This window comes from Silurus meridionalis, chromosome 9 (assembly GCF_014805685.1).
Source record: "Silurus meridionalis isolate SWU-2019-XX chromosome 9, ASM1480568v1, whole genome shotgun sequence".
Classification (NCBI taxonomy): Eukaryota; Metazoa; Chordata; class Actinopteri; order Siluriformes; family Siluridae; genus Silurus; species Silurus meridionalis.
This window is the reverse complement of record NC_060892.1, coordinates 17,471,490-17,488,060: the sequence shown is the minus strand read 5'-3', so window position 1 is coordinate 17,488,060 and position 16,571 is coordinate 17,471,490. Positions and strand designations below refer to the sequence as shown.

Here is a 16,571-nt window from a genome sequence, read left to right as displayed (position 1 = left end):
GAAACTCCAAGAACACAAATTTAACAAAGCTCTCGCATACAAACCTGATTTAAAAGTTATTAAATTGTGCAAATCTTGCAGAATCATGTTAGAACACGTATTGTACCTCATTTATTAGGTCACAGAACAGAAACAGAAGTTTTCAATTGTTTCATTATTATTTCAAATTTCCACAAACTTATTGTCAGTTTAACCAATCCAGGCAATACAAATCATTCATTTATCAGTAGATAAGAAACACAAAGAGATAAAAGAGACAGAATCTGGAAAGGTGTATAGTGTTTACAGTCTGTAAATGGGATAAAGAGAAGAAGATTTTTGTTTAAATGTGGGATCTTAATAAAACAAACATTTGTGTTTTTTGCACTGAGAAATAAATTGATACATTTTATATAACCATGTGTACAGTGTATGAGAAGCATTTTATATTATTACTATAGACTTTTGGCATAGATCTGTTTTTTATTAACTTATCAATGTTTTTTTAAAATGCTTTTATCATAAATATGGTGATTTTTAAAAAATCACTGTATTGAAATAATATTCAGCACAATATGGTTTAAACAAATATAATTTATCATGATTACGATATCTGGTAAATATCCACTAGAAGATAAAGTAATGATACTGACATGGTGAAAAATAAAACTTGTATTAATAACACCACTCTTTTCATTTGATCTTTTTTTACTGCAAAAGAAAATTATGCATTTAATTCTGTGCTAAAATTATTATGATTATTTTTTATATAAATATGCAAACAATGTTTTCTTTAGTAAATATAAGAAAATTAGAAGTACAGAATATTTATTTGCTTGTTTGTTTGTTTGCGTGTTTGTTGTATATTTTGTATATACTACTGCTAATAATAATTATAGTAATAGTAGTAATAATAATAATAGCATTAAAAAGAAGAAAAAAAAGAAATCAACGTATAATATTGAATGCAGGTTACAAAGGGCTAAATTTTTTATTTTTTTTTCAAGTTTCACTTGTTATGAAATTTTCAATTTCATAATGTTTATGAAAACATAAGAAACCGATCAAAAATCTGAATTATGACGCCGGAAGAGTGAGTGGATTCTGATTGGCTGATTGTGCTATTAAAGAACGTGTGCTATCACGTGACCGAATTTTTTTCCCGGTGTCACGTGACCTGCGGCAGCCGTCTCCACTGAGTGTGTGTGTGTGAGTGTATGTAAGGATGCTCCTCGGGGTGTGAGGTGTTCAGGAGCTGTTCCAGCTGAGCCAGGAGGACAGGAGGACAGGTGAGCACGTGAACATGTGAACATAATTTATCTATAGAAACAAATACATTCAGAAAACAGCACCATAATGAAAGTCGAGTTGAGGAAAGACGAGGAATAAAAGATAAAGAGTCAGAAATCCAAGAAATGTGTTTTTGATCTTCTTTGCTTCTTCATGTTCCAGCTTGTTCACATGTTTTTCATGATTTAGTTTTGTTCCATGAGAGGAAATGAATTTCCTGCGTGTTGCTGCTGTTCTGTCATAAACAGGATGTGGCTTTTTAAGGGCTGTTTATGGTTTTGAAGTAAATGTGTTTGTTTGGTGGACGAAAAATCTTTCATAACCTCTTGAATAAATAAACCGATCACCTGTTCACGAGATCAGATTAGAGTTTGGGATTAGGGGCACAATTCTAATAAATGCATGTTTGTTATTTATATTGTATATAAATGAGAGACACTACGAGACACTTTCACAGTGAGACATTGTTGTGACTGATATGATGTGAAGTGACCGTGTTTTTCACAAACCCTTTATCTAAGGAGGAAACCCAAGCCTCTTTCAGTTGATAAACACATTTAATCCGTCTTTTTTATAAAACTGACGAATTAAATCACATTCACATTTAAAGTATGGATTCACCTATTATATGCTTCATGTAAAAATATATTTAATTGTGTATAAACGTTCAACTTTGTCTTTCATTCTCTAAATGTCCCGCAATGCAACAAAGAAGGTTGCCAGGTTTGAGCTTTTATAGCGAGATTTTAATCTGGGTTGCCAGATTGGCTTTTATTTATCGGCGTTGTGCTCTTTTCTATATCTTGCCGGGTTTCTGACAGCAGATTACCACGTGACACGAGTGATGATTAGGGTCATGTAATCTCGCCGTTTTTAATACTAACTATAAAATAATTAACGTGTAAAATGTAATTGATTTAGATAAAGAAAAATAGTGTGGGACAGGAAAATCTTTACATGAATGATATATTGCCGTAAATATTTGCTTATCGATTCATTGAGACATTAAATCTAAGTATAATTGTAATAAATGAATTAGCAATTTTTTATATATAGGTTTATAGTTTCCTTACATTCAAACCTTTTTTATAATAATATATATATTTTATTTAGTTAGATAATTATTTGGTTAGTTACTAGTTAAATTGATTTGGGGTTGTGGACAAAGCTACGTATGAGGACAATTTGTGATGTCACTTAATAAGACAAACTCAACACATCTAAACCAAGCATTTCTGCGATTAAAGGATAGCAATGTGGTACCATGCTGTTTTTATTTTTTATTTTTTTATTTTTTTTAAATGTGCAACAATGCTAAAACAGGTTGTATTCTAATAATCTGGGGGCTGATTTCCAGTATATCTGTGATTGAGACTAAATAGAAACACTGAGACTGAAATGCCACTTGAGGGAATAATGTGAGAAAGTAATAACATTTAATTAGCTAAAGTAGCTAATGTTTGTAATATGAGGAAATGCAGAAGTATGTGGAGGTCTGTACATATTTGCATATTCATACATATTAATAGACACAGGCATTGTGACGAATCATTTCTTGGCCATTTTTTTTATCATTTATGTTTTCAGTAAAATGTCTGTGGACCATGTTTATTGTTTAACACTTCAAAGTTTAAGGAAAACCATCAGTTATTTTTTATTAAACAGTTAATGATGTGTAGAATAAAGGTTTCAACTCTGTCTAGCAAAAAAACACAGCTGTCACTGAACTAAAATAACAAGAAAACAACTGTGCCTCAAGGGCACGAATCACACACACATGCATAAATTGAGTGCACACACACACACACACACACACACACACACACACACACACACACACACACACACATCCAGCTGAGCTGAACACAAGGTCAAAACCACGGTGACGATCACAAGTTTCCATGGCGACGTTAACAGACTCTTCATGCATCAGGGCTTTATAGGACTCAAGTGCAGATGTTTGGGATTCAACGTTCCGGGAAACGGAACTATCAGAAGAGATTACACTATATTACACATTTCATTTTTACACAATGAAAATCCATAAAGTCTTTAAAACTTTTGAATGTTCACAAAAAGTATTTAATAGACAATAAAAGGTAAAAATAAAAATTATAAAATCGAAATCTCAGTTAGCTCTTCTTAATTTTGTCAAAACTGAATTTTTCATGCTCAAATGGTACAATCGTTTCTTTGTATAGGAAGAGGTGTGAGATCTGTGATTGAATCAGAACAGTTTAAAACAATGCCATCACCTGTGTTATTGAGTATAGTGTCAAAAAGTCGTCTAATCTGAGGTGTGTTATCAGTGATGTAGGAACCACCAAGCACCGATGAGACTTCTGCGTTTAATCATTTAACAGCATGTTGCTCGTTTTCCTCTTACAACACAGAAAACCTCTCCAATCTAAAGCTTATCACAAATTCCTTAGTAAACAGTCGGAGAATTGTTTACCGAGTTGTGGGGTGTGATTGCGACATGGTTTCTTGGGAAAAAGTGACAATGATATTGTTATTGGGTCGGTCCTTACGTACAAAAATAAATAAATTGAGAAACAAACTATTTTTGGTTGTGCTGTTATCGAAAAATAATGTTTGTGCCTTTCTTTTCGAACCCAAATTTAATTCCTTTCCTATAACTATAATGTCCATTAATGTTTATTCTTCTTATCTCACATCAATTACATATTTATTAATGTATAGGGTGTAGTTTTTTCACTATCCACTACTTCATTTCACTATTTTCATTAATTGAGAAGTTTTCTTTTTATCCAGCTTAGTAGTAAACTATTAAGCCTGTTTAACAATGTTTAGAACATGCGCATTAACAGTAAGGATTACTACAATTACTCAACACTCCCTGACCAATTACAATTAAAAGATCAATGGAGCTGTTCCATTTAAGAAATTTATAATAGTTGCTTATTTTTGTTTTTTATAAAGGGTGCCAATACTTTTGACAATGCATCCTGTGTAAAAACACTAATATATTTTAATGAGTTCTCTGATTAATGAGGTTCATTAGAAGCATATACATTTTTTTTTTTGTGTTCCAGATCGAAGCAGGTTTCAGTGTTTGTTCCTCCACCAGTTTTGGGGTAGAATGGAGAACGGATCTGGTACTGTTGTGTTAAACAGACAGCGTTCTGGGGGAACAGAAGAATCCCAGCCGAGAGAGACGATGAAGCTGAAGAAGGAGATCTCACTTCTGAATGGCATCAGCCTCATTGTGGGAAACATGATTGGCTCGGGGATTTTCGTGTCTCCAAAAGGCGTGCTTATGTACAGCGCCTCCTATGGGCTGTCGCTGGTCATCTGGACCATTGGGGGAATCTTCTCTGTGATCGGTGCTCTGTGTTACGCTGAACTGGGAACCACCATCACCAAGTCAGGTGCCAGCTACGCCTATATCCTTGAGTCGTTCGGAGGCTTTCTGGCATTTATTCGGCTCTGGACGTCGCTCCTCATCATCGAGCCCACCAGCCAGGCCGTCATCGCCATCACCTTTGCCAACTACCTAGTGCAGCCGCTGTTCCCAACCTGCGAGCCGCCATACTCTGCCTCTCGCCTCATCGCTGCTGCCTGCATCTGTGAGTGTTCTTCATTTTAATCTCCATGAATAGTTGAGGTGAATTGAATCCAGATGTTTATTCATTATATGTTTGCTTTTACATTTATGGATTGTAACAAGGATTTAAAAAGGAAGTAAATTAATTGGAATAAAAACATTTTCATGTTGAATATAGATTTTTTTTTTTCTAATAATGAATAACAGCTAATTAAATGATCATGATGTTGAAATAATGTGCATATTTCATGCTGCTGTGTTTTTGACATACTATGTGGCTCTGTCATCACAAAGTTGGAGGCACACAATTAAATAGGATGTCCTTGGATGAGGTAGCATTATATTTTCCCTGCATTTAAACTAGGAGACCTGAACCTGTTCCAGCATGACAATGTCGCTGTGCACAAAGCTAGATACAGGTGCAAATGGTTTATATGGATAAGAGTGGAAGGCCTGCTATAGAGCTCTGACCTCAGCCATACTGAATACCTTTGGAATGAATTGGGCTGCACGCCAGATCAGGACAGCACAAGTCTCTCACACTGCTCTGGTGTGATTTTGGTCAACTCTTCTTCCAGTCTCCTCCACAGTTCGGTGACTGTAGTGGGTTTCTTGGCCATAACTTTGTCACCAAGGATTTTCCAGAGGTTCTCTACTGGGTTGAGATCAGGACTCTGGGCAGGCCATGTCATTATTTCAGTGTTTTCAGTTTCAAGGAACTGCTTTACCTGTTTTGCTGTGTGACATGGAGCGTTGTCCTGCATGAACACTGCGGGCTGATTGGGTGATGAACGCAGGGAAGGAACCATATGTTGTTGAAGAAGGTTCTGATAAACATTTGCATTCACTCTGCCATGTAGCTGTATAAGAGGCCCAACTCCTGCTGCAGAAAACATGCCCTAAACCATGACACTTCCTCCTCCACTTTTCACTGACTGCTTTACACACTGTGGGTTCAGTCTTTCTCCAGTTTGTCGCCGAACATAATGTTTCCCATCAGACCCAAATAAATTAAACTTGCTTTCATCACTGAAGTGAACTTTGGACCAGTTCTCCTCTGTCCACACAACATGCTCCTCAGCAAAGCTTAGTCTAGCCTTTTGATTCTTTCTGCTAATGAGAGGTTTGGTCACTGCAGAGTGGGCTTTCAGTCCAAATGCTCTTAAACTTTGAGACACTGTATGACGAGACAGATCCTTACCCTGTTCAGCGCTGAACTGGTGAGCAATTCCAGCTGCAGTGTGGAAACGATTGCCCATTGAGATCCTCCGCAGTGTCCTGTCCTCTATTTGTCTTCCGTGGACAACCAGCCTTCTTGGCGGACTTGAATGAGATTGTGATGATGTAAAGATTCAATATTCTTGAAATAACAGATTTGGAACGACCAACTTGTCTTGCTATGGCTGATAGGGTCATCCCTTTGGCCTTCATCTGGACAACCTGCTGCCGGAGGTTTTCAGTCACTTTAGAACGGCCCACCATCTTGCAGAGTCAGTGAAACTGGAAGTTAGGCTGCCAGTTAAATAGGGGTTGACAGATAATCAAGGAAATTAGCACCAGGTGCCAGATTAACACCAATAACTGGGAGGTATCTGAAAGTGTTCTCTAATTTTGATCAGTGTGTTTTCTGCAAATGTAAATTCTAAATGCTAATGATTTTTTTTTTTAAATGCCCAAGTTAATTTGTGGAAAAGGTGTTCTGGTAGCATGGTATAGACAGGACAAAAACTCCTTCAACTGTTGAGCAGTGAAGATGACATTATTTTAGAATTGTGCAATCATATATAAATTGTTCTCTAATTTTGATTGCCAGTGTATATAACTATGGAACACATGGCTCTCTTTTTTAGCTTTCTGTTATAATCTCACAACCAGGTCTGTAAACAGTTTTCCTGTAACATGTTTATCCTGTTCTGTAAAGCTTCTCCTCTCATCCCTGGTGCCTCTGGACATCTCGCTTGCTGTCATGACACATTTGTTATTACCGCCCAACACTTTACAGCAAAAAAACACCCGAAATCTTCTGCAGGTCTAAACATGAAGTACATAAAAATCGTACTCGTGAACAAAAAACAAAATCATAGGAATGTTAAAGTGAGGATTTAAGAAGGTGCTGAATTTATTTTATTATAATTTTTTTACATGATTTAGTTGAATCCTAATCAACTTAGTGGTTTTCTTTTAACGTATTAAGAAGCCAGATAGCATTTTTGTTTAATCTTAATGCTATTTTTTATTTCCTTGTTTGCTCAGTAATAACCTTGTACCTCAAATACAGTATTAACTGTCCCTGTTAGTGGTTTTTAATCAGTAACGTTTTATAAAAGTTTCATCTCAGTAAGCAGTGAGCGCTAATCATTTCTCCACCTGTTGCAGGTTTATTGACCTTCATTAATGCTGCATATGTGAAATGGGGCACCAGAGTGCAGGATGTCTTCACCTATGCCAAAGTTCTGGCCCTTATTGTCATAATCATCACAGGCTTGGTAAAGCTCTGTCAGGGTGAGACTCTTTTTTTTTTTTATATTTTTTTAATTCTGTTGTTTTTATTAATTTTTTTTTTTTTATACCCTACAGTCCTGTTATAAGAAAATGAGTTTACGCATCACACACGCACACATACACGCACGCACATACACCTTTTTCATATTTCCGAATAAACCTGTTACCAAATGCAACTGTTTCCCATAAAGTTTAGCATAATTTAACAAGCAACACCTTGCTTTTTATCCTTGCGGTAGTTTTAACACTGTCCATGTGCTTTGTCTTAAAGGTCGTACAGAAAACTTTGAGGGTTTTTTCCAGGGGTCGTCTCATGACCCAGGGGGAATTGCCCTGGCCCTGTACTCTGCCCTGTTCTCCTACTCAGGCTGGGACACCCTGAACTTTGTCACTGAGGAAATCAAGAACCCAGAAAGGTGTGTACTCTCAGGATTATAATCGGTAGTGTTTTGTGATTAACTCTAAAATCTGAAGTGTGTCACGATCTGTTCAGGAATCTTCCTCTGGCCATTGCTGTGTCCATGCCCATCGTCACAGTCATCTATATCCTGACCAATGTGGCCTACTATGCCGTGCTGGATATGAGCTCCATCCTTGCAAGCGATGCCGTGGCCGTGGTGCGTAAAAATAAATAAATAAATAAATAAATAAATAAAAACTTAGGATGGTGTTTACACACGAGAGGTTTCATGCAACATGCTTTGATTCTGATCAGATTTGTATAGTAGCCAGAGTCATCTCCAGTTAGTTGGATTTAATCCAAAAGCCAGAGCATGTGGATTTAATTTAGAGAAAATGGCTTATGACACTTTGTAGTATGACATGCTTAATGCAAATTAGTGTTCTGGTTTAAACAGGATTTTTTTAGTATGTTTTTTAAAAATGGTGCTATTAATATTAATGTATTATGATGATGTAGGCATGAATTAAATAAAACAAATATTTATAGTTGTTGTAATATTTGTGTATTTTTGCAGACATTTGCTGATCACACTTTAGGTGTAATGAGCTGGACCATCCCCATTGCTGTGGCTCTGTCTTGCTATGGTGGACTCAATTCCTCCATCATTGCAGCATCCAGGTCAGATACGGATTGTATCAGATACAGACACACATTATGACATACACGAACTACATACATACACACACGTCATCTTCATTTCCTGAAACACCCCGAATGTGTTTTAGGCTTTTCTTCGTCGGATCGCGGGAAGGTCATCTCCCTGACGCTTTATCGATGATCCATGTGCAGAGGTTCACGCCCGTCCCTGCGCTCCTGTTCAATGTGAGTGAAATCATAGAATTGACAGTTTTGAAACCTTTGCTAGCTTGACAACCAAATTCACATCGAACAGCAAAATTATTGGTTTATCCAAACTGCTCATGCACGTACAACTTTGACATTTTTCTGAAGGCTGTGTGCTACACCTTAAACGCTGCACCCCAATGTACAACCCTAATTCCAAAAAAAGTTGGGACACTGTGTAAAATGTAAATAAATACAGAATGCAATTATTTGCAAATCTCATAAACATATATTTTATTCACAATAGAACATGTTTAAACTAAGGAAATGTACCATTTTAAGGAAAATCTCATTTTGAATTTAATGACTGCAATATGTTTGAAAGAATTTAGGATAGGGCAGCAAAAGTAGTTGAAAAATGTAGTTGAAACGCTGCCATCCTTTCCTGGACAAAACTATTTTGAATGTACTGAGGCAAAGTGGAAAACTGTTCTGTGGTCAGATGTATTAATTGAATTTCTTTTTGGAAACCATGGACACCACAGTCTCTGGAATAAAGAGGAGAGGGACCCTCTGGCTTGTCATCAGTGCTCAGTGCTGCGGAATGGGCACTTTGCATTTTTGGAAAGGCTCCACAATGCAAAATATACAGCACAGGTTTTAGGGCAACAAATGCTTTAATCCAGAAAACATTTTTTTCAGAGAAGGCTTTGCATATTTGAGCAAGAATCTATTACTAAAGCATGACTTTGTAGTAGAAGACTCTGGGTGCTGAACTTACCTGCCTGCAGTCTAGACCTTTCACCATTTGAAAACATTTCATTAAACAAAAAATACAACAAAGGACACCCACAACTGTTGAATCCTGTACCAGACATGCATGGGACAACATTCCTTTTCCAAAACTTTAGCAACTGGTCTCCTTATTTTCAACATTTGTAAGGACAGAAGATTTGATGCTACACAGTGGTAAACCACTGATGTTGCAGACATCAAATTTAAATGACTTTATTTTTTCCTTATTGTTTTTGTTCAGTTTAAGCATTTGATATATTTTGTATGTTCTATTTTTAATAAAATATGGGTTTGAGATTTACAAATCATTGCATTCTGTTTTAATTTAAATTTTAGTGTGCCAACCTTTTTTTAGATTGGGGTTATAACTCTGTTAGCCAGATACTGTCGCATTAGATTCAAGATAATCAATTTAAGTGAATTCAGATCTAGATCTATAACATAGTGTTAATGATGTTGAGCATAAAGTCCTGTAGATCACCCTGAGTATTTCAGAAGTGAAGATCTAATCCAGCAGGCTAAGAATATAGATGGTGATTGCTCCCCCTGGTGGTCAGTTTTCTTATTGCTGATATCACTGATGTCAGATGCTTCTTCTGTGCTTTGCAGTGTGCCATGGCTCTCATCTACCTGACTGTGCAGGATGTGTTCCAGCTGATTAACTACTACAGCTTCAGCTACTGGTTCTTCGTCGGGTTGTCCATTGCTGGACAGATCTACCTGCGCTGGAAAGATCCAGAGAGACCACGGCCTCTGAAGGTAACAAGCTGTATATTTATCTATGTGTTACAAAAGAAATAGTTTATGAAAAATTTTATATACTGTGTGTGTGTGTGTGTGTGTGTGTGTGTGTGTGTGTGTGTGTGTGTGTGTGTGTGTGTGTGTAAGGCGAAATCATTGTTTATGTTCAATGTAACACACATTTATTCACAATGTTCTTTCTTTTCTTACGTATAAAAAATAAACTCCACTATGATGAACACATCCGGCAATTAAAACATAGGAAACGTGTGGAAACAGCAACATTTCTATTTGGTGTCCTGATGTTTTACGAAATTTAAAACACCATAATTACTTTAAAATAAGGCTGCAGCTATCGATTATTTTTTTATCATTAAAGAGCAGTATTAAATATCAGGACTGTCAATCGATTAAAATGTTAAATCATGATTAATCACATGATCGTCACGAGTTAACTTGTGATTAATCGTACCTCAAATAAATTAATTTCAAGTTTTTTGATACACTATTCAACATATGGGCATGGACAAATATGGATGCTTTATGCAAATGTATGTTTATTATTTGTGATACCAAACTCACATAGAGCATAATGACAAAATATTCTTGTAAATATTTTAAAATAATTCTGGTGTTTTATTTTAAAAACGTTATGAGACCCCACATCGGTTCAGAGTTTAGCGGGTGGTGCATCCGTAATAATGATCCGTGGGGAAACACAGTGCTCCTTGTGTAGTTTAATGGACTAAAATAATTTGCCTAGATGCTTTTTTGTATTCGAGTTACTTGAGGAATTGTTTCATTCCTATTATATAGTGACAAATCAGTGAAGCACCTGTTGGCATCTTTCTAAAACCCAGTTCGTCTGGTTTTGTGCATAGTTGAGTCGCATAGCCTTGTTTCCATGTTGGAGGTATGTTTTATTTAATTTTATTTTTTGCCACAATTCTTCCTTTAAGGCCACTCTTGGCCAGACATCTCCAGACAATAAATGGGTTTATCTGGGTCCCACTGGCTTGTGTCTGTTCTTTGCTGCTGCCACTACTGGATATCTTTCTATGTTGAAGGAAAGAATACATGATATGTCTTTCATCCACTACATAGTTTCATTGGCTTACTGCTGCGTCTATGGTCCTCAACATTGGCCATTTTTATTTGTACTTCTTTAAAATAGCTTGAGCAGCACATCTTGAAACCCCAGTCTGCTTTGAAATCTTTGACTGGGAGAGACCTTGCTGATGCAGTAGAACTACCATGTCTTGTTGCCACCATACTGCACATGGATACTTTAAGGACAATCACATTAATCACTTTAAATGTTACGCATCCATGAATATACACATTTTCACATATATATCTTCATATATTTAATATTTTATATAGGTTATACTTTTTATCTACCTTCTTTTTTTTTCTTGGTTTATTTTTCCTCATTCCATTATCTTTATATTCCATTCTCTTTTATGCTTGAATACTGGACCGTCGTAAAACGCATTTCACTGCATGTCGTACTCTGTATGTATGTGTATGTGACAAATGCAATTTAATTTGATTTTGATTTGCTGTGCCCAGTTTTATCATGGTGTATGACCTGTGACATAAAACTGTCTTTCAATACCTTACCTTAGTAGCAGAGTTTGATTTTTCCTCACCCAGTTACAAGCCTCCTACACAGTTTCTGTTTCAGTTAAGGACTGTGTTTGAACCTACATATGAAATCTACTATCATTAGCACCTACTTGGTATAACTGGTTAATCATAAATAGCCATTAGCCTTAATTTGTCACATGCACATTACAACACAGTGAATTTCTCTTCTTCGCAAATCTCAGCTTGTTCAGAAGCTGGAGCCAGAGCGCAGGGTCAGCCATTGAGCACAGAGGGTTAAGGGCCCTGCTCAAAGGCCCAAGAATGGCAGCTTGTCGATACCAGGGCTTTAACCCCTGACCTTCTGACCAGAATCCCAGCACCTTAACCACTGAGCTACCATTCCCCTATCATACATCTGACTATGATCCTACATAATGTATATAAAGTATAATGTATAAGTACTACATTGTGTGTATATATACCACTATACAAGATTTATAGTAACAGTGTGTGTGTGTGTGTGTGTGTGTATTTACAGTTGTCCCTGGTGTATCCCATAGTGTTCTGCTTGTGTACGGTGTTCCTGGTAGCCGTACCCCTCTACAGCGACACGCTCAACTCCCTTATTGGCATCGCCATCGCACTCTCAGGCGTTCCTGTTTACTTCCTAGGTGTTCACCTCCCTGAGTCCAAACGGCCGCCGTTCATCACAGCACTGCTGCGTAAGCGTGTTTCAGCTTCATCACTAACAATCTTTAACCATCATTTGTAAAAATGGTCAGATTACATTACAGAATTGTAACCTAATTTTTAAAAGTCTTAAAATAAGCATAGATGAAAACTTGTTTTTAGAATGCCACAAAATATCTCCCTGATTTCACATTTACACAACTTCAGATGCAATTGCATGCACATCTGATAAAGGATTTGCGTTCAAAAGGCTCCTGTTTGTCTGGAAAACGTGTGCGCATCTTTGAACATTTATTTATTTTTTATTTTTTTACTCCCATCGATAGCTCTCTGGTCTTCATGTATGTTCATCGCTTCAAAAAGAAAATGCAGTCTTTATAAGTGAAAGGCTCAATCCCAGAGTAAATATTTATAGCTATTATCAGTGCCCATACCTGTGCAACAAGAAACCTCAGCATGTATTTATGTACCAAAAAAAATCAATAGATGTCTTTGGATGCAGTGGCATTATTTTATGTCACATAGAAGCAATGATAAGCTTTTTAACTACAGTAAAACATTTAATAGAAAGAAAAGGATGTGTGGACCAGGCCACTTTCATATTTTTTTCTCTCTCTTGTTCTTTTTCTCACTCTCCTGCAGGTTCTGTCACTCGATTCACTCAGTTCACGTGTTTCTGTGTCCTCACTGAGATGGACCCAGTGGATTAAATTCTCCATTACATCTAAAAGAACTGCTTCATCAGTCTGTGTGCCTCTGAGTGATCTGAAAACGCGCGCGCACACACACACACACACACACACACAGTGTTGGACACCCACAGCCAGGGTGAAAGAGTTTAGTCATGTGACCCAGGGCACATCCTCCTCTCAGGGACGATTGTAATGTGGCTTATGCAGGACGTAAGCTGATGGCTTTCCGATCGTCTTCCTGAGTGTTATTTATCCATCTGCTTGTTAGAAATCTAACAGACTATGATTTCTGTCAGTGTCTAGATTATTTATGTACTTTTATTTCAGATGGTTTGGATTTTTAGTACATCCCTTCTACATTTAGATAATTTATCTTTGGCATGTGAAAATATCTCTACTGTAGTCAAATTGATCTGATTTCCTGTTACAGTAATATCATGTATAAGAATCAAACTGGTTTCATTGATTTAATATAATTTATATTTATTTCTAGCTGAAATCTGTTCTTGGGCTGATGGGAAAATGAAAGCTTAAAATAATTTAATAATGCAAAAATAAGGATGTTATAGATAAATTTGTCTATACTGAAGATATTTTCACTGTTATTCTTTGCTTAGGGATTTGATTTTATTATAATTAGTTATGTTTCTTGGAATGAGAAACACAATCACTTTTTTCTGAGCAGGTATGTTTTTCACAGCATCATGTTATCACTGAAACATCTGGAATGAACTGTTTAATTTTATTTGTGGATAAGTTTCTGACTTCACTTCACTTTCTGTTTCATTTCTACTCTGCTTTGTATCATCAGAAATCTGATGCACAGGTATTTATATTTACAGATTGTTTATTTGCATTGTAATGTGGTTCTAAAATTCTCTTCAGAAAGGCCTGAACATTTGTCTGTAATTTCACTATTCTATTTGAATCCATTTTATTAATTTCTACACTATTTCACGACTGTACAGGAGAGAATTATAAAATATATAATGACCAACTAGGAACGAACGCTGGATACTTTGATTCATAATTTAGTAAACTGATATAAAAATCAGGCTCTTACTCACTTTCATAAAGTGCAGATGAGAGAAAAGTTTTATTTTTTTTTGTAGTGCATTAAATAAACTTTTCAGAGTTTGTTTTTGTTTTTATTCAGGTTTATACACATCTACATATTTACAGAACCCCCCCCCCCCCTTTTTTTTTTTGGGAATGTTTATGCACACAACACAACTCGCTACACACACACCTGATCTATCATGCACATCACTCACTAAAGGCATCATCGCATCTCCCTAACACAATTCAAAACAAATCTACAGAATTTAAACGCATCGACTGCCACACAAACACGGCATCATTACAGGTGTAAACGCGCGCACACACACACACACACACACACACGCGTATACAGTCTCAATCAGAATCGTATTCTCTCTCCTCATCTTCCCCCTCATCTTCATTAAACGCCATCACCTCTCTCTGATATTGCTCCCAGCTCCTCCGGCTGTACGAGTGCTCCTCACTAAAACAACCTGGAGGAAAGAAACACGATTTAGTTGGTAAAGATGGTACTGGAACCGAAATTATTCCTTGAGTAACTCTAGAAATTAGAAAACAAAACAAAAAAAACCACACTGAGGCAAATTATTTGCCTCGATACATTATTTAGTCATATGATGCTCTGTGTGCAGTAAATATTTCCCCGTGGACCATTATTACTGACGCACCACCCACACTGGACAGATAACACAGAATGAAAAAATGGAAGAACATGGGAGAAAACAGGGGGGTGGGAAGAAGATTCAGATGGAAACCTATTTCCTCTTCACTTTTTTTTTTATCTAATCGGGCAGCGTCACGCCTTTATAGTGCCAGAAAGCTTTACACATTAAATATGAAATAGGCTACAATTAATAGTATCGCATGGTATAAAACGAAGCCTCTGATCCCTGGACAGAACTCTGTTTAATAATCAGACAGATGAAGCAGAGGAGCCTCCTTCATACACCAACAGCTTCAAACTTCAGGCTGACAACATGGTTACTGGTGAATGCACCCAAAAACGTTGGATGTTTACGAGAAATAAAGCCACAATTGCGAGACAAAAAAAAAATCAGAATTAAGCAAACTGTTTTTTATGTGGCAGAAACGGGCTTCCAAAGGATTCAGGCCAAAGCAAACAAAGTTTCCAAAGTTTGGGATCATTTCAAACTTAAACAAAGAAAACACTAAAATTTCTATAAAATCTCTATAAAATCTATATATAGCAAATGTCAAATTCTTTTTGTGCAGTTATAGCATTCCTCCAGACACCGATCTCTACCTGTGGGTCATGTGATCATGATCAATCTTAATGGTGATTCTATTTGTATTTTTTTTTCTTCAGTGAACTAGCACAACATGGCCTCAGCCATATTCTATGATGTGGTCTGCTGGGGCAGCAGCATCTCTACTGCAGACAGGAAGAGACTGAACAAGCTGATCAGGAAGGCCAGCTCAGTCCTGGGGATTCCCCAGAACACTGTACAGGAGGTGGGCAAAAGGAGGATGGTAGCAAAACTATAATCATTTCTGGAAAACGTCTCTCACCCCTTGTATGAAACTGTTTCATCGTTGAGCAGCTCCTTCAGTAACAGACTGTTACATCCTAAGTGTCTGAAGGAGCGTTAAAGAAGGTCTTTTCTCCCTGCTGCTATTAGACTTTACAATCAAAGCTGCTCCCAGTAAACCAGTCACCATAATACACACTGTTATTATTGTTTAACTGTGTAATAATACTATCTGTGTGCAATATTACCTGCAATACATGCAATACCACCTGTGTGCAATAATCCCTGCAATATGTACTTTTTTCCTTATTTGTATTTATACATTGTGTTGTGTATATACTGTATACTATACTGTGTGTCTATTCTTTTATTTATTTGCATTTATTTTTTCTTTGCTGCTGTAATAGAGAAATTTCCCCACTGTGGGACGAATAAAGGTATATCTAATCTTATCTTATTTACACAGGAGTGAACCTGAACTACGCACCGGCGTATCGCTCATCATTATTCTCATCGTCGCTGTCCTCCTCATCTGGGTAATCGTTCCTCCAGTTGCTTTCATCGTTTTCATCGTCCTCATCCTCATACACTTCCTCCTCCCGAGCAACTTCATCAGGCACCTGTAGATATGATTTCATTATTATTCCTGCAGCCTCAACCTTCCAGGATGCAGATGTGCTGCTGTTGTTAATAATCTGTTAACTGATAGTTTGTAAAGGAACAGCAATAGAATTAAAGTCAACAATTTATAAGACAGAAACTACACCCTCTTCTGGATGGTCTACATTTGAATAATGGATCCTGATTACCGTATTTTCCGGACTATAAGCCGCTACCTTTTCCCCCCGCTTTGAACCCTGTGGCTTAAACAATGAAGCAGCTAATTTATGGACTTTTTCTGGGTTTTTCCCGGTTTCACATGCTTC

The 16,571-nt window shown here is 36.9% G+C and overlaps 2 protein-coding genes across 4 annotated transcripts in view; one reads left to right on the top strand and one right to left on the bottom strand.

The window, feature by feature from the left end:
- The first annotated feature begins 1,151 nt into the window (after window positions 1–1,151).
- Window positions 1,152–14,230, top strand: slc7a6 (solute carrier family 7 member 6). Of its 3 annotated transcripts, XM_046857812.1 has the most exons (11): window positions 1,158–1,268; window positions 1,791–1,795; window positions 4,323–4,859; window positions 7,214–7,339; window positions 7,611–7,755; window positions 7,833–7,956; window positions 8,317–8,420; window positions 8,528–8,624; window positions 9,990–10,139; window positions 12,250–12,433; window positions 13,044–14,230. In XM_046857812.1, the coding sequence occupies exons 3-11, from the start codon at window positions 4,373–4,375 to the stop codon at window positions 13,109–13,111; spliced, it is 1,485 nt and encodes a 494-aa protein (XP_046713768.1). In that variant the 5' UTR covers window positions 1,158–1,268; window positions 1,791–1,795; window positions 4,323–4,372; the 3' UTR covers window positions 13,112–14,230. The 3 variants fall into 3 exon arrangements, with proteins under 3 accessions (XP_046713769.1, XP_046713768.1, XP_046713770.1); XM_046857813.1 differs by lacking the exon at window positions 1,791–1,795 and having other exon boundaries at window positions 1,152–1,268; window positions 4,326–4,859; XM_046857814.1 differs by lacking the exon at window positions 13,044–14,230 and having other exon boundaries at window positions 12,272–12,432.
- slc7a6os (solute carrier family 7 member 6 opposite strand) overlaps window positions 14,220–16,571 on the bottom strand; it is a 7,596-nt gene continuing 5,244 nt past the window's right edge. Inside the window, exons 4-5 of the mRNA XM_046857815.1 lie at window positions 16,133–16,265; window positions 14,220–14,628 (exon numbers count right to left, since the gene is read on the bottom strand). Of these exons, the coding sequence (XP_046713771.1) occupies window positions 14,510–14,628; window positions 16,133–16,265 (252 nt within the window). The 3' untranslated portion in view covers window positions 14,220–14,509. The remainder of the gene's footprint in view (window positions 14,629–16,132; window positions 16,266–16,571) is intronic.

What these genes read in the sequence shown, in the direction of transcription:
- slc7a6 (XM_046857813.1), top strand. Translation starts at nt 4,373, where the DNA reads ATGGAGAACGGATCTGGTACTGTTGTGTTAAACAGACAGCGTTCTGGG. An exon ending in GAAATCAAGAACCCAGAAAG is followed by an intron (nt 7,756 to 7,832) that starts GTGTGTACTCTC and finishes CGATCTGTTCAG; the next exon opens with GAATCTTCCTCTGGCCATTG. An exon ending in TCCCTGCGCTCCTGTTCAAT is followed by an intron (nt 8,625 to 9,989) that starts GTGAGTGAAATC and finishes TGTGCTTTGCAG; the next exon opens with TGTGCCATGGCTCTCATCTA.